This window comes from Chiroxiphia lanceolata, chromosome 27 (assembly GCF_009829145.1).
Source record: "Chiroxiphia lanceolata isolate bChiLan1 chromosome 27, bChiLan1.pri, whole genome shotgun sequence".
Lineage (NCBI taxonomy): Eukaryota > Metazoa > Chordata > Aves > Passeriformes > Pipridae > Chiroxiphia > Chiroxiphia lanceolata.
Genome location: NC_045663.1, coordinates 104,411 through 121,688, shown reverse-complemented (window position 1 = coordinate 121,688; position 17,278 = coordinate 104,411). Strand labels below are relative to the sequence as shown.

Sequence of the window (17,278 nt, the reverse complement as noted above, 5' to 3'; positions counted from 1 at the left end):
CCGGGCCGTGGCGCCCCCTGCAGGCCCGGCAGGGCTGGCCGCGACTACATCTCCCAGCAGCCTTTGCTACGGGACGCGAACTACAGGTCCCGGCAGGCCGCGGGGGCGGGCTGTGCGTACCGCGCGTGCCGAGCAGGCCGCGGTGCCGGGACCGCGGCGATGCTGGAGGAGGCGGGCGAGGTGCTGGAGTCGGTGCTCAAGGCCTCGTGCCTCCCGCTCAGCGTCCTGCTCTTCGTGCCCGCCGTGCTCCTGCTTCTGGGCCCGCCGCCCGCCGCCGAGGCCGCGCACGAGTTTACGGTCTACCGCATGCAGCAGTACGAGCTGGGCGGGCAGCCCTACGGTGAGAGAACCGCGCGGCCCGGTCGGGCTCGGCTCTTCCGGGAGGTCGGACCCCGGGCAGCGGCCTCTTCAGGGGTGGTGGGCCCTGGGAGGAACCTCGACCCCCCGGGGAGGAACCTCGGGTAGGCCGCGGAGCCGCGGGCGGCCCGTGGAGGGCAGCCCGGCCCAGAAGAGGCCGCAGGAGGGCTCGCGGGGGCTCTGGGAGACGGTCAGCCGGGCCCGGGGCCAGGCCCAGGAGCGGGGGAGGGCGCAGGAGCCCAGGCTCAGCACTGCCAGGACGGTGCTGAGAGCTCCACCGTGGTGACCTAGAGGTAGCCAAGGACCCCACGGGCTTGTCTATGGCTGAGCTCTCTGTGTGTCGAGGAGTCCAGCTGCATCCCTCCTGCATTCTGGGACACTTGGTCGTGAGCTCAGTTTTGTTCTCTTGCCTTTGACTCCTCTCTTGACAGGTTGATTCCCATCTCTTCTTCATTCTCAGCAGTATCTGTTGCTCCAGTGGCTTCATTTCAGGGCCTATCCTGTTACAATTCTTCTGTTGGGTTACAGTTGACTTCCTCTGTTCTGTTACTTCCAGGCTGCTGATTGTGCAACACCTTTCCAAGCCAGAAACACACCCTGTTGTGTGAATCCTTGAAGTGCTGTAACCCTCAGCCTCCACCCCTGTGCACTCACGGACCCAGAATCAAGGGTTGTTTCTGAGTCTTCTGTAGATATTTTATTCCAGGCCAGGACATGTGCTCTGTTCATGAGTGACTCTTCCGAAGTTTCAGACTTATGTTAACAATCTGGCATTACAGCCTCAGGTTTCCTCTGCCACTTGGATGGATTGTGTGTTTCCTTTGCTCCTTCGTACCCCCTTTGGGTAGCTGATGGTCCTGTACCTTGTGTGTTCTGAGATGTCCTTCAGGATAAAAGCTACTTGTTGTTCCAGCCAAAAAGAACAAATGCACGTTGCTGCTCAGTCTCTTCTTGCAGGGGGAAGAGTTTTTTTGTCAGCATCAGTCATAGAGCAACTTAAGAACAAACTTGGACTTCCTCTAATGCTGATAGAGTTCTTTAGTTTGTAAATGAATTATTATTAACCATCTCTCTATAGAGAAACTACAGAAAATCAACCCGTCTTGCTGTGCTGTCAGAAAATACTGTTGTGTCTGCTCTGTTTAGGTGTCAGAGGAGCAGAATTTTGGGTCCACATATTGTTATGTTTACACATCATTCTTTGGGAAACTGAGGAGGGATTATCCTCCTTTTGAATCATTTTTTTTCTGATTGGAGCAGGGGTGTTCTTAATACTTGTTTGTTATACAGTGTCAGGGTTCTGTGAGGAGAATTTACATCATGCCTCGACTCTGTTTACGGGTGTATGGCGATTCTATGACCTTTGATGAGACCAAACTAAAGTTAAGCTAAGTCAGGTTTAAATCTAACACTTAGCAGCACTCCTCTTTGAACAGAGGCTCAGATGCCTTCTGGAGCACCTTGTTCCATCCCTGACTCTGGGGGGGTGTAGAGGGATGAGGTCCTCTGTAGGTGCCAGAGTTATAGAAGAAGAAACTGAATTTGGAGCATTATAAATTGTAAGGTGGATTTGAACCTCTCTGTACAAGATGTCCTTTTGGTCCTCCCTTGGAGAATGCAGGAGCTGCTGGCAAGCCTGCAGACTGCTGTTCTCCCAAAGAATTGCATTTCCATGTAGGGGATTTGATATGCTGAAGCTGAGAGTAGGAGAGAGCGAGCAGCTAGGAGCAGCCTGCTCATCTGTTACTTCCCCAGCTACAGACCTGTCCTTGTGGGTGGGCAAGAGCAGCCTTTTGGGTGACACAGGGTAGCCTGGTGTCTCTGCACAGCCTCCATCCTCTGCATGCAGGGGTGATCCTACAGCTGGGGGATGCAGAAGGCTCTAGAGAGACCAGGCTCTCTCCAGAGGTGTTGCTGCCAGCAGGCGTCAGGTGCAGGTGAGCAAACAGCCTGTGTGGTTGTGTTGAGCAGGTAGACTGGAAGGTGGGCAAGGCTGTATAATGCTGGAATAAGGGGAGTCTGGCAGGACATGGCCGCAGAGGTTTTGCTCTGATGGATGCAAGAAAAACCACAGATCTCTGCTCCTTCTTGGATGAGGAGGAAGAGGCGGACTTAGCTTTCTGCAGGTCCTGGCTGCTCTGAAGTTCATCAAACTGTCACAAAGACTGTTCTGAGAAGGAGCTAGGCTCGAGCAAAGGGGATATGTTGAAAGCATAAGTTGAAGCAACTGACAAGGCCTGTTGCTGTTCTCTGCTGCCAGGCACCAGGAGCGCAGTGCTCAACACAGAAGCACGCACAGTAGAGGCGGATGTCCTGAGCCGCCGCTGCGTCATGATGCGGCTGGTGGATTTCTCCTACGAGCAGTACCAGAAGGCTCTCCGCCAGTCAGCTGGGGCTGTGGTCATCATCTTGCCACGATCTATCTCTTCTGTTCCGCAGGATGTTGTAAGGGTAAAAAAAAATAAAGTTTTCTTTCTCTTCCGATGGGAGATTTATTTGAGAGAAGCTTGGGTTGCTGCAGGACTGGAAGCTCCTGTTGTAATGCACAACAAGTCATATTCTAATATTAAAACTTACCTCTCTGCTTTGGTTGTTAATATTTTCCTGCCCTCTTTCATGTTTAGCAGATGCTAAGTTTGTGTCTCACTTAAATCCTCAGCAATTCATGGAGATAGAGCCAGAAATGCTTGCTATGGAAACCATTGTGCCAGTCTACTTTGCAGTGGAAGATGAAGAGCTGCTGTCTATCTATGAACAAACACGGGCTGCTTCTGCATCACAGGGTTCTGCCTCAGCTGCAGAAGGTGAGTTCTAACAAGTGGGGGAAAGGTTTGAGGAAGACAGGCCTGGGAGCAGTCTGCTGTGTCCTATACACCATGAACCACTGTTCTGTCACATTCATGTTTATTCTGACTTTGTCAAAGTGTTTTGAGAGTCAGTGGAAGAAAAACTCAGTATGAGAGAGTATTACTTGACTGTATTTGGAAATACAGTTGCATGAAGTTCTCAGCTTCACACTGTTGCAAATAAGATATAAATCAAAACTAGGTTAAAACCAACATTGAAGATGTTAAGTGACGGTGGTGTGTTGGTAGAAGCTGAAGCTTTTTGTCTGACCGCAACTCCGTTTGGTGCTTCCATGTATCTCCTTGTAAATAACTTGACTGTCTTATTGACCTGCTGTTTATGATTAACTTTAGAAGTGCTGGAGAAAAGTTTTTGTTTTAGGACAGAATGAAGATGTATGGTCACCAAGAAACTGTGTCATTGCATAAACACAAGTGACAAGTGAGAGGGCTTAAATGGTTTAAAGCTGGCCTTTTCAAAGTGCAGTTAGCAAGGAAAATAAAGGGATGAAACTTCCCCGGGTGTACATTGTGGTTTTGGGGTTTTTTTGTTCTAGTTCTGCTGCACACGGCAACTGCCAATGGCTTCCAGATGGTGACCAGTGGGGCCCAAAGCAAAGCTATCAATGACTGGCTTATACCCAGTGTGGAGGTGAGTAGTTATATGGATTCAAACTGGCAATGTTGATGGAATGAATTATTTTATTGGGACTTCATCAGACATTTGGACGGTTAGGGCAAGTCAAGGGAGTCTCAGCCATGTAAGTATCTGGAGTCCTCAAAACTAAGGCCAGGGCAGACTCAGCAGGCATGTAGAAATAAAGCTGTCTTTGTACAGGTACACAAGAGGTGACGTGGAGTGACACTGCTCTCTTTCCTCTGCAGGGAAGGCTAACAGGGCTGGGTGGCGAAGACCTGCCCACAGTTGTGATAGTTGCCCACTATGATTCTTTTGGAGTGGCTCCAGTGAGTATTCTTTTTTCCTGCAGCTCTCTGTTCCTGTCTTTTTTCCCCCATATGGCCTTTGCCCATGTGTCTTTTCTTGGCCTTAAGGATGTGGGGCAGTTACAAGTGAAGCGTGGTGGTGTGCTATCTTGAAGTTTTTCTGGTATGTGAGAATCAGTGTAGGTTTGTCACCTTGTCTTTGTCCCGCTTCATCCTGCAGTGGCTGTCACACGGTGCTGACTCCAATGGCAGTGGTACCTCAGTGCTTCTGGAACTGGCCAGGCTGTTTTCCCGGCTCTACACCTACAGACGTACCCATGCTGGGTAAGAAACTGCCCTGTTTATACTTAAATGTGTGTAACTGAGGACAGATAAGATGGGCTTTTGCTCCAGACCTGCAGGGCGTTACAAACAGTCCTTCAGTTTGCTCTGTTTTGTTTCCATCTGAGTACAGCTGCTGTTAATGGCCAAGCTCCTTCCTCTGTTCTCTTTGCTGTTGCTCCGCTCAAGCTTAGGGACAAGTAGAGGGAATGATATGGGAAGTAGATTCCAACCTCAAGCAACGGGAACTCCCCCTTTTAATCTGTCTTGCCATTACCTGAGTATGTGGCATGTAGGAAGTGTTTGTTAATGGACAGTTTGCCTTGGATGTCAGGTGCTAGTAGTTGTGGTTTTACCACACCTCGAAGACTGAGTAAAGGAGTTCTTGGGAGTGCAGCATGCTAACGCTTTTCTGGCCTCTTTGATGGGCAGGTATAACTTGCTGTTCTTTGCATCTGGAGGTGGCAAGTTTAATTATCAAGGAACTAAGAGGTGGCTGGAAGACAATTTGGACCACACTGGTGAGTAAGGGGCTGAGATTCCAGCATGTTCTGTGGCAAAGTCTGTGTCAATAGAGTTGTGTTAAATGTCTGTTATTAATTGTCAGTCCTCCTGTGAGAATCTCCTTGTGTGAGCCTTGCTTTTTTGGGATGGAAGTCCCAGCACAAGACATAGCAATAAAAGTTCGTTTTTTTCTGTTTCAGATTCCAGCCTGCTGCAGGACAACGTAGCATTTGTTCTCTGCCTTGATACTCTGGGCAGAGGCAATAGCCTTCATCTCCATGTCTCAAAGCCTCCCAAGGAGGGGACCTTGCAGCATGCATTTCTGAGAGAACTGGAGATGGTAATGAAAAGCATTTTAGGTACATGGGAACTTGGGACTTAGTGTGGGGAGCTGCAGCTCTCCAAGAGAGGAAGGACGATGTAAAGAAATGGTGTGCCATTGCAATATTTCATGTATTATTTATGGTCACTTGATTTGGAGTGCAGACAAATTCTCATGCTGCAGTTCTAAATGAAGCAGAGTAGATCTGCTGCATTTTCCACTGCACTTCCTTATGGTTTCCTTATGTTAACCCTGTAGTGACATTAAAACAGCTCTTTTTGATATGAAACCAGCTTTATAATGGCAATAACTGCACCTTACAGGTGGAGGTGTGTTTACCTTCTGGAATGCAGAAAAAGTGGGTCTAGGCAGACAGGGCAGTGCATGATGGGATAATGCAGTGGGTAGCATGACAGCCGTGTATGGCTTGTCCTTTCCCTCAGGTTGTTGCCAGCCAGTTCCCAGAGGTGAAGTTTTCCATGGTGCACAAGAAGATTAACTTGGCTGAGGACATGCTGGCATGGGAGCACGAGCGGTTTGCGATCCGACGCTTGCCAGCATTCACCATCTCCCACCTGGAGAGCCACCGTGACAGCCTTCGCAACAGCATCATGGACAGGAGGTGAGAGGCCTTAGGGAAGGAAGGCTGCAGTTTAAATCCAGCCCATAGACCCAAATTGGTTTCACAGCTGCTTCTGTTGTTCTGATGGTCAGGAGACAGGTGACAAAAACACCACGAGTTGGGCTCTGGATTCAGGCTCGTGCATGATGCAGTGAAAAAGGGTTGTTTCTCGAGGAAGCTGATGCCATTGGCAAGTCCATAATCCCCTCTTTTTTCTTTAGGGCACGGATAGACACTAAAGCACTGATCAGGAATACTAGGATCATTGCTGAAGCTTTGACAAGGGTCATCTACAATTTAACAGACAAGGTAAGAGCTGCCCACTGTGCAGTGCTGACCAGACTTGTCCTGCCCAACCAAGCTTGCTCTCACCAATAGCCTGGATTGCTTGTTTGTTTCTTTTTTTTTTTTTGTTTCCATTGCAGGGAGCACCTGCAGATATGCAGATCTTCACAGATCAGATGGTGAGCATAGTGTGGTTTTGTAACCTGTGGGAAGAAAGAATCTAGAGTCTGGGAGAGCGGTCTGGTCTCAGCATGTGTGTAGTTGATGCCCTTTATTTGGTGGTATTTTTCTGTAGCAGATCCAGCAGGAGCAACTGGAGTCAGTGATGGACTGGCTGAGCAGTCAACCCAGGGCTGCCCAGCTGATTGATAAAGACAGCACCTTCCTCAACACCTTAGAATATTATATGGGACGCTACCTGAAGGATGTCAAGCAGCATCATGTAAAGGCAGACAAACGGTAAGAAAGGAGATGAAAGAACCAGCCAGGGCATGCAAACTGGCTTCCCCCTCTAAAGAACTGTCTCTGAGCTGCAGCTTTTCTGGTTTCTTGGCATGCAGCTGGAAGGGATTGCTCTTTTCTGCTCTTCTGACAGTTTTGGTTCATGCTCTCTGTTCTCCTAGAGAAAGCTGTTTACCATTCCTCACAGCACAGTAACAAGACCCAGCAGCTCCCTCTGTCTGAAGAGCTTGTTTTTTCACTGTTTTGGTTCCACCTTTCCCACTCTGAGTGCAGGAAAAGACTGAGGTCTCCTAGACAGCTTTCATTAATTGCAAAAGGGCAGCTTACATCCCATCTTACCTGCTTAGGCTGAAGCAGTTTAGTGAACACCGGGAGGAATCTTTCACATGGCTCTTTGGAGACAGCTGAATAGCATGTGTTCTGAATTGTGTCCTTAGGCTTCTGATTTGGGGAAAAGAAAGACCTGATGACTAAAATCAGCTCAAAATTAGTATGCGAGGTGGTCATGCTTCCCTGTCTCTGGTTGGGTGGACTCTTTGGGGACAGGTCTGGGCTGTCCTCACTGCAGTGTCAAGAAGTGTAATAGAATCTGAAAAATTTCTTCTTTGCACAGGGATCCTGAGTTTGTTTTCTATGACCAGCTGAAACAGGTGATGAATGCATACAGGTATGGAATTCCCTTGAGCACGTTGGGCTATTGTCTCACTCCGTGGCAGCAACTGCTGTAGCAATTTCATGTGTACTTCCTTTATGACAGGGTCAAGCCAGCGATCTTTGACCTGCTTCTAGCTGTCTGTATTGCAGCCTACTTGGGCGTTGCCTATGTTGCAGTGCAGGTAAGAGAAGAGAAGCAGGAAACAGATGTATTGTTTTCCTTATAAATCATGGTAGCACAGTAACTGGTGTTCACACAGTCCCAGCACTAAAGCTGGAACGATAATGCCATCCCACTCTAAAAGCAGTTATCCAGAACAGCTGGCTGTTTTGGTGTATGTCTTTGAGTATTTCAGTTGGCTGTGCTGAAGGCAGTCTCTTGCCATTCTAGTGCAAAACTGGTTTTTTAGAGCTGTTTCTTGTAGTCAAGGACATGCATAACTCACTTGCTAAGCTATTTTGCCTTCAAACTGAGACTACTCAAGGCAACTAAAATTTGCTGTAATGTTAAAAGTTTGTTGCTTGTAGTGAGGTAGTGTTAGGAAATATCTGAACTTGGGATGCAACTTAGAAATGCATCTTCAGAGTTTTGGTTTCTTTTTTCAATGAAACCATAAATACATCCTGTGCCAGTAATCCTGGAAATGTGATACTCCCTGCCTTGGCCAGTCTGTTTATATGTAATGTTTTTGTGTAAGTGTTAACCAAGCCACTGTGAACGAGGCTTCTGATCCTGCCTGGACTCATGAAGAACATGAATGAAAGGGAAGCATTTTAGGTCACTCTCAATTTTGATCTCTTTGTGTTGTGTTTGTTATTTGTTTGGGGAAACTGTGAGCATTTAAAAATACAATGTAACAACATAAAAAGAAAGGAAAACATATACTTTGTCAGCTATCTTCCTTACTTTTGTGTTTGAATTTGAAATTGTTTGAAGCCTAGATCTCGGTCAAATATTTGAAGTAGCTGTTATTGAATCAAAACACAAGTAACCAAAGCAAAATCAAAAGAGGAATTAAGTTAATTTCTAAGTCACTGGTGAAATGGTGCAGGAGAAGATCTGGTTAAAGGATTGTGAATTACTGGGAATCTCTGTGTTTGCCTGGTTTGTTTTTACGTTTGTGACACTGCTGGCAGCAGTGTTTCTACAGTGACCAGGATCCTGCAGGTGTTGGAATCTGAAGCTTTCTCCCCTTCAGAAGGAACAGAATTGCATCAAAAAAAATAAAATCTTTAACAAGTGGTTGCATCTTCACAAAGGGGTGATACACACCTACACAAACACTTTTGTAAGCCATCACTTTCTGTACAACTTGAAGTAACTGGCTTCATTGTCATAATTCCTCTTAATTCATCAAATCTCATTCAGGGTGAGAGTGCTAGTGGATGATTCAAACTAAACTAGGTACTGCATTTGCACGTTGGTATTGTTTTAAGCCTTCTACTAAGTTTTCTGTCTGTTTAGAACATTCACGGTTATTTCTTTTCGTTCTTTTTCCAGCACTTTGGTCTCCTTTACAAGATGATACAGAGATTATCCCTTAAAACCAAGCAGCAGTGAAGCAACAAGTCATCACCCACCCAGCAGCACTGAGCCATCGGTGAGCCCATCGGAAACCTTCTGCCTTCCATTGAACCCTGCTATTTCTCTTCCTCTTTGCTACTGTACAGAGGGGAGGAAGGCATAAAGAAAATGAAATTTTAACTCTTGTGCACCTTTTAAGTGCTTTTCTTCACCTTCTTCCCCTGACTTGCACCGTGTCTGTTTTCCTTTGCATTTTGGTGAGAGAGAGGCTCAGAGACTCCACCAATTCCTGCAGTCTTATTCTGGGCAGCTTCTATGAGTGTAAAACAAAGTCCAACACCTTCATGGACATGTGTCATACAGCCAACTTGGAAACTGAAACTACAGAGTGACGTGTTATCTCTGCCCACCAGACAAGGACTCGGAGCAGTTGTTTAAAATTAAAGTGAATGCAATTAGCATGTTTCCTTATGGTACCTCTTCCTTAAATTCACTGCCTGGCTTTAGTGAGGTGTGCTGAGCAAGCAAGCAAGCACCTTTTTGCATTTTGTTTAGACTGCAGTAACTCATGCCCTTTTAGGAGGTGCACTGTGAGTGATCCGGACTGTTATTGCCAGGACGAGCAAAGATTGCTGAGATGAGTTTCTGGTATTAGGGTTCTTGCCAGGACAGGTTCTCTCCTGTCCGTGTTGGAGGATGCATTTTGCTGTGCACTTGGTTACTCTGGAAGTTTATGGTCTTTGGACAGTTCACGGCTGCCACCACTCTGTGCTAAACTCTTGCTTGATCTTTGAGGGGTGTTCTGTTGTCCCAACTGCTGCAGGATTGTGTTCTGTGCTGTTCCATGTACTTAAACAAGCTGGTTGCATCAATAACAAGAGCAAGAGCAGCCCAGACCTGGAAAATATATCAAGATACTGACTACAAGTCCTAGACTAGTTGTAGTTCTAGAAGATAACCTGATGAAGTATTGTTCCTGCCACCCTGCAAGGTTTGAGTCCTTCCTCTGATCTGTCCTATGTACATGACATCTTTTCACAAGCCACAGTGGATACCTTTTTTTTTTTATTATTATTCTTTACACTACTACTTATAATTAAAATAGTGTATTTTACAGGGGCTGAAAAGCTATTGTGGGTTTGAATGAAGGTGTACCTCTTTTTTTTTTTGTATGCATGGAAAAGTCAAGCTGTGCATTCTTGTCTGCACACAGCTGCTGTGCACGTGCTTGTTAAAAAAGGGGTGGTTGTGACCAGTCACTGGCCTTGTCCTTTGGATGGGCACCAAAGCACTGATTTCCATGCATCTTTCTTTGTTTCACCGTAGTCTCCTTCTTGGAGTACCCTTACCCCATGATGTGCTTTCTGCTACTTTAAATGTGTAGCAATTTGTTTTTTAAAGGGTCTTGTCTTTTCCAGGATAGATGCTGGTGTCAGCAGCTCACCATCATATCACCAGGTGGCATGGTGCCAAGCACTCCTGAAATATCAGCCCTACAAGGGAAACCTGCCTTTTCCTGATCTTTGAGTGCTTATTTGAAATATGTCTCTCTGCATGCATGAAGTGTTCATGACACTCCTTTGCCAAATGAATTTATAATGACTTCAGAAATTGCTGAAGTGCCTGAAAGACAAGCCTTGATTGTTTTCCACTGGCTTTTGTGCTGTGCCCATAGACATTACAATATGTGCCATGGGAAGGTGCATTCTCTGTGCTGGGTAGGTTCAGAACATGCATGGTACAGTGGTTATCTGAAGAACTCTGTAGGCTCTGAATGTCTGGAAGTAGTTTCAAAGTCCTCCAGCTGCATCATACATTTCTAGTGTGTTAAACTTAGGGAGGTGGTGTTCCCTCCAATCCAGCAGATTACTTAACCAGTCCTAATTATTCAGTCTGTTACTTTGCTGAGAAAAATAGAAAAAATGATTAGCAATCCTGCTGCAGCTTGAGTTAATGATTATAAAATTTGCCAGCAGTGGGCAAGAGTGAACAGAACAGGCCTGGAACATTATTCAGTGCAGCCCTCAGTCTTCCAGATGAGAAACTCAAAGTTCAGAGTCAAAAACTTCCACCAAGGCAACCCAAGTGTAGTTGCAGTTGTGTCCCCGTCAATGCTGTAGCACTAAAGAAAACACTTTAGCTGCATGTGGTCTCAACAATGAACTGTTAACACTCCTGATGCAGTGCCAACAACTTAAAAGAAAGATGGATAAGATTTATGAGTTGATAAACCTGAAGGGCAGTTGGGACAGTATATCACTCTCTCCCACACAAGGTTAATTTGTCCCATAATTCTTTTGGATGCATTTTGTGTTTCTCTAGCTGGCTGCCTTAGCAAGTAGTTTTTACTACAGATGAGAGTTTTTGATCAAAGAGCATGTGTGCTGAAACATATATGCTCAAATCTGAGATAAACAGATTCGAACTTTCTCATGGCTGGAACACCGTGCCCATCCTGGGATTGAATTTAGTTCCCACATTGCTATTTCCACATTGTTGTTTTCTTTGGTAAGTTAACAGAGAAGCTTGCAAATAGACTCTGGTGCTGAGCCACACTGCAGCATATCTGATCAATTCTGACACCAACACAGCACACAAAGGCAGAAATTCAACAGGTGTCATGATAAAATAAAAGTTCTCCACAACACTGCAGAAGAGCTCTGTGTAGCTGATTCTTGTTGCCCTTATTTTTACCTGTCCTTCTCTTGTGAGGAGTTTGCCTGGCCTATAGGTAAGAACATGGAAAGCATATGTGCACATATACACAAGTGGCTAGCAGCTGATGCCAGAAACCCATTTTCTTTGCTATTTGTCTGACTTTACCTTTTCCAGCAGGGTTTAACTGAAGTTGTTAATGCCTTCTGTCTACTCCCACCTCCATGAGCACTAGTGGGGATTTTATGCAAGTAGTTTGGACTATTGTAGTTTATCTCCCACATAAGAGAGGTTCGTTTATTGTTAGGAGATAACTAACGCTGTGCAATATGAACTCCATTCTTGTACTCAGTGCAGAGAAGATCCTGAAGCCAAAATGGAATTAGGTATCTCGCTATCTGCAGCTGAAAGAGTTACCACAGTCTGTTCAGATGTTCAAAACCACGGCTACCCAAAATTGTTGTGGGGCTTGGTTTTGAGAGTTTTTGTTTGTTTTAAATCTTGCACTCTCATATTGTTCATAGCACAAGCTCAAATCCCAAGCTTCTCCTGCTCCCTGTGGCCAAGCTGGGTTTTACATTTCAGAGCCATTCAGTCTTGACTCACTGATCTGAAATGATGGGGCTGCTACTATATGTCTCAGTAAATTAGGCCTCTGGGTGCTTGAGTGTGGGCTCCTGCTTGCTCACTTTGATCTGTTTAGTTTCCATTTGTAGTTATTGCATAGCAACTTCAAGGTTATAATCTGGAATATTTGCAGCTCAGGAAAAAGACTTGATTTATCTAGCAATGTTAACTCAATTATTTATCTCTTGTGTGCCCTAAAGAACAAATGTATATTGAGGTGAATATTTAAAAGCTAATAGAAAATTCACTGCAGTTGATTTACATATTTTTTGGACCATAAATGTAATAATATTTAAGTATTTTAACTTTTTTTCATTTTCTTATTTGTTTGTCTCTTTTTCCCTTGGAAAAATAAAGTGAGTGAGTAGGTTTGATGGACAGATTTGTCAGAGAACTATTTGCTGATGGAAGCTCAAAAAAATGGAGTCTCCTTGCATTATTTGGAGGAATAGATCCCTCTACAAAAAGGAAGAAAATCCATGTGTTTAAAGGCTTCCTCCCTTCTATATAGTCAAAAGTAAAATAGTATGACACAAAACATTTACAAATTCCAGACACGACTCCACCACCTTGAGGTGAGTGAATTCCTGTAAAGTTTCTATGCAAAACAGCTTTGATACTGTGAGAAACTGGTTACCTTAGAAGCCAACACTGCGCTCAAAGAGATTGTTGTGCCTCTGTCATTACCAAATGACCATTTGAACACTAAACTATTTATTCAAGTTATTCAACTATTCAACTATTATCTCATTGCAAGAGATCTGTTCCCTGAGCATGAGTTTGTCCAAGTCTTACATGGACAGTGGTCATAGTTGTGGAGTGAGAAAGTGACCTAAACACTACAGAAAGGGAGAGTCAAACGTTGTACGTTGTATGTTCATTCTGCCTCCTCTAGTGGCCCCTCTAAAGGGGTTCTCCGTGTTAAGACCCTTCTTTCAAGAAGAAATGCTTTGGCATTTTGATAGTGACTTGCCATCTTGCCTGCAAGTTCACAGGCCCTGGACTCTTTTCACCTGCCCTGTGTATTGTGCCCAGCATAAATTCAGTTAATGTGGGATTTCTTGAGGAATCCTTTGATCCTTGCTATAGATTTTTGTGTGAGGGTAGATTAATTTGTTTCAGCTTGGTTTGCTTCATGGAATTAATTAGGTTGGAAAAGACCTCTGAGATCATTGAGCATAACCTATAATATTGGACGACTAAGCATGGTTTTCCTTTCAGATTAATTTCTTTCAGAGAAGTTGCAAGTACAAATTACTCTCTTGGAGGGAGCTGTGTACCCTGTAATGAAAATGGGAAGCAAAGCCCTCAAGCTTTTCTGTGCCATTGGGAGCAGAGAGGGAAAGGAGCATTGTGAACTCCTTCCAGGAGGGAAAAAGCATGCCCACAATGTAAGACAGAAGATCTGTCAGTTAAAGCAGAGATCATGAAGAAATGTTTTTTTCATTTAAATACCACATCTACTGTTTTTCTGAAGAGTTCTTGACCCCTGATCTTTGTCTAGATAATTTAATAAAGCATGGGCCTCAGTTCTTTAATGTAATTCTTAACAAACCCAAAAGGAACTAGCTGACAATATCTGACTGGAAACCCATGCAGCAATTTCACTATAGTGTCTGTTTTGTAAGAGAAAGGGAGAGGATATAAAGACCTTACCTCTGCTGAATCTAAAAAGAAACCAGTTCTTTTTATTGTTTAAGCCACACTAGTGATTCCTTGTTATCAGCAGTTTTTTTTAAACAGAGCTAGAGTTGGCATTATTTCCTTTGGGCCATTCAAAGGATGGTGTCTTAACTGCTGTGTGGAGTAAGGTTCTCCTAGAATTTCTTCCCGGCTCATATGAGTGGGAATTTGTACTAGAGAATAGCCCATAAGAAACTGTGGGACTCAGGAAAGGCAATTTGAGCTTGTATTCTCAGATGGTGCTTCTGTGATAGCATCAGGTACTTCTTGCTAAGGATGCTGCAGTGCTGCTACAACTGCCATGCTTAGAAGATTGCTTCTGTTTCTGGACTGTGCCTCTGTCTCAGATTCCAGCTTTCCCATCTGCAGCTAGTCTGAAGAAGCCAGTCAGGTGTGCTACTTGATGCTTACCCCTCTGAAACCTCTCCTGCTCCTGTTTCTAGGGATTGCACTGTCCACAGAACAGTGGAAGGAGCTGGAGATCATTCCCGAGATTGATGCTGCTGTCAAGAAATTATAAGATGAAGAATCTTGGACACCTTCAATCTATTTACTTTTCCTTAGGTGCACTGGCATATAAAGACAAGGATTCTCATCTGGGGCCTCTTTCTCATGTTGATGGGGCTTCCTCACTGAGGTGGTGGTCATGCTGAGAAGACTAGAGACTTCTCTTTTCAAGAAGTAGCTTGTAATAAGCAACTGAAACTAGAGCCAGTGCTGTGAAGTGAGACTTCAGCACCTCTGGTCTCATGCAGACTTGAGGTCTGTGCTGGTGAGGGACATGACCACAACCTGGCTTTCCAGGGGTAGATGGCTTCTGTCTCTTGTGGAGTACTTTAGCTCATCTACATCTGTTACTGACTTACATTTTGTTGACTATTGAGTAAGATGGTTTGTATACCTCATGTTGGCATCCTTTGTGTTTCCTCTATGTGCTATACTGGTTTTTTGAGTGAAGGCATTCTACTTCAGCAACTGGTTTGTCTGTAGAGGTTGAATATGCACAACAGGGTGTTTGCATTATAAAGAGAAGAATCATAGTGTTTCACAGGCTGCCACCTCAACTCTTTGTTTCAGGCACCCTTCTCTGTAGGTTGCTTTGGATTTCCCTTTTAGGAGAGTGCTCTGTAGTGTTTTTTCTCATGATATGTTCCCAAATACCCCTGCTATATAGAAGCAGTCAGGCAGCGGGCTGGTCCAGGTCACGGGAAGGGCACACTACAATGTGAATCATTCAAAGGAAGTGGTAATTAGGAGGCCTGTTAAATAGAGGGGAAGTTAAAGAATATCCACAGAGAAAAATGACAAACCATGAAGAGAGTGGAGAGAGGATATTTTATGCTTGAACTCTAAATGGATCCCACTCTGTGATCAGCTGCAGCAAGCACAGCCTTCCTCAGCAAGACTTTTCCAGACTTTACAACAGCTTGCGTCTTCCATCTATTTTTGGGGTTTCTCTTGTCCTGGTTTCCATAGTATCTGAATGCTTCATGCTCTTAAATATATCTGACACTTACAGCACCTTGGTGAAGCAGAAGATACAAAGGCCCTTGCTCTTTAGAGCTGCCGGAGCTGTAACAGCTCAGGGATATGTGGAAGATGTGGGGTGGAGTACTGAACTGAAAATGCTCTTTTCTAGAGGCTGAATTTGTCACTGCTGGATTAGCCTTTCACTAGGGATAGCAGGAGAAAAAAAATCTTTCTTCATAAAACTTCTCAAAAATATTTTGAAGGGCTCAGTGCTGTAGCTGCTTGCAGCAGGGGTGGAGATGAATTGACTTGATGATTGAGGCATTCTCCTCTAATCTGGTGTTCAGCTGTTCTCTATTCTGCTGTCACTTTTCTTTCTTTCACGTGCTTTGCTTTTAAGCATTGGAAGAAACAGTTTGCAAACAACCCAAACTTTTCGTGTAATGGGCAACAAGGGGTTTTTTGTTGCCTTTTTTTTTTCTTTTAATCAATCCTTAAAGAACAGCTGCTCTTGATAAGAAAGATATCTGGTATCTTTGATATTCACTTCCAGTTTACCACTTTTATAGACAACGGTCGTAAAATCCACAAACCTTAAAACTTAGTTAATTTTTGGTTTCTTGCAAAGTTAAAATGGTAAATGAATCCACAGTGCCTCCTTCCTGAGGGCCAGCACGTGCCTCTCATTCTGCAGGAGTCGCTGTCATTCTTGCCATGACTTTAGCCTGGGAGCCAGGTGGGTGCTCATACATGACTGGTATTCTCAGTTCTTCCCTCAGCTCTGCAGGATTGGGACCCCTCTTGTTCCCCTGATAACACCTCCCCTTTTTCCTAACCTTTCCTGCACAGCTCTCAGTATTGAAACCTACTGCACGTATCTCCTGTCACAGGGGCCTGGAGTCGGCCTTCTGCCTTCCTGGGTAAAACCATGCCTAACAGATCTGGGTAGGGTTTGAGGCAGTGCTCTGGGAGGTGAGCTGGCGTGTAGGGCACTGCGAGGAGAGAGTAGGAGGAAGGATGGGACTTTGGGAGCAGGGAAGAACCTTCTGAATTGGGCTGCTACGTGAGCTGTTGTTGCCCTGGCTCTGTGTGTTGGATAGTAGGGTCACCTCTACACTCCACTGCTGCCTTCACTCTGCAGGATCCAGGGCAATAGTGAGGGATGACAGAAATCTCTTACTAGAGAGACTAAGCAAGGGGAAGGGAGGCCAGGCTGTGCCTGCACCACAGTTCTTTTTAAAGCCTCAGGCCTGGCATGCTCAGTGGAGCTGAGCACTGGGCTCTGCCACAGCTCTCTCTGCAAACAATCCAGCAAGCACCCCCTTCCTACTCCTGTGCCCTTCCTACGAGGGCACAGAAGCGTTTTCATCTTCAGGGATACCAGGGCAGGATGACAGGCTAAAATGTATGTTGTGACGACAAAAGCTGTGCATGCTGCAGAGGAAACGCTCTGGGGAAGATGCAGGCAGTGTGTGGCTGTGGGTGGCAGAGCAGTGTTTGGCTGCATCCCTGCAGCACAGCTGCTCCCGAAGGAGCACACGCCTCGGATGTGCTATGCCTCAGCATCACCCTGGCATGACAGCAGGTGAGACAGCCTGGGCCACCTGGGCTATGCCGCTTGGAGCACTGACTCCCTCCCCTGCAGCCTCACCGCGGCTGGAGAAGCCAGTGGGAGAGCAGCAATCCACATCCTCACATGGGGATGAGATCTGATCCTGGCAGCAATAAGGGCTGCTTCAACATGGATATGCAACCAGCTTCTGACCATCTGGTACGATCTGACATAGGAAGTAGCTGGGAATGCCCCCACCAAACCTGAGTGAGGAGGGAGCTGAGCTGCTCGGAAGAAAGGGGACTTTGCCTAGAAGGGCAGGGGCAGAGAGAGACCTGCCTGGGGTTGTAGACCTGGGGCCATGTATTTCTTCCCATTCCAGCTAAGCCCCCTCCAGCACTGGTGCTTGTGTCTGTGCTTACCACCGGGTGACAGCTGTGTTAGAAAG

At 45.5% G+C, this 17,278-nt stretch overlaps 2 protein-coding genes across 4 annotated transcripts in view; both read left to right on the top strand.

Annotated features, from left to right (window-relative positions):
* Positions 1-76: 76 nt before the first annotated feature.
* NCLN (nicalin) lies at positions 77-9,957 on the top strand. Of its 3 annotated transcripts, none has more exons than XM_032711768.1 (15): positions 77-340; positions 2,618-2,808; positions 3,017-3,161; positions 3,761-3,855; positions 4,089-4,169; positions 4,369-4,472; positions 4,902-4,990; positions 5,174-5,313; positions 5,739-5,917; positions 6,139-6,226; positions 6,343-6,381; positions 6,501-6,661; positions 7,278-7,331; positions 7,422-7,500; positions 8,820-9,957. In XM_032711768.1, exons 1-15 carry the CDS (start codon positions 160-162, stop codon positions 8,877-8,879), a joined length of 1,686 nt encoding a protein of 561 aa, XP_032567659.1. In that variant the 5' UTR covers positions 77-159; the 3' UTR covers positions 8,880-9,957. The 3 variants fall into 3 exon arrangements, with proteins under 3 accessions (XP_032567659.1, XP_032567658.1, XP_032567660.1); XM_032711767.1 differs by having other exon boundaries at positions 95-340; positions 6,498-6,661; XM_032711769.1 differs by having other exon boundaries at positions 120-340; positions 2,618-2,802; positions 6,498-6,661; positions 8,820-9,309.
* The window catches only part of CELF5 (CUGBP Elav-like family member 5), a 55,520-nt gene continuing 38,700 nt past the window's right edge, over positions 459-17,278 (top strand). The window contains exon 1 of the mRNA XM_032711775.1: positions 459-487. The gene's annotated coding sequence lies outside the window, so the exon portion shown is untranslated. The remainder of the gene's footprint in view (positions 488-17,278) is intronic.

Bases quoted from the DNA above. Each gene is read 5' to 3' on its own strand.
- NCLN (XM_032711767.1), top strand. From the start codon at position 160: ATGCTGGAGGAGGCGGGCGAGGTGCTGGAGTCGGTGCTCAAGGCCTCG. The intron at 3,162-3,760 runs GTGAGTTCTAAC...TTTTTGTTCTAG, and splicing joins TTCTGCCTCAGCTGCAGAAG to TTCTGCTGCACACGGCAACT. The intron at 6,382-6,497 runs GTGAGCATAGTG...ATTTTTCTGTAG, and splicing joins AGATCTTCACAGATCAGATG to CAGATCCAGCAGGAGCAACT.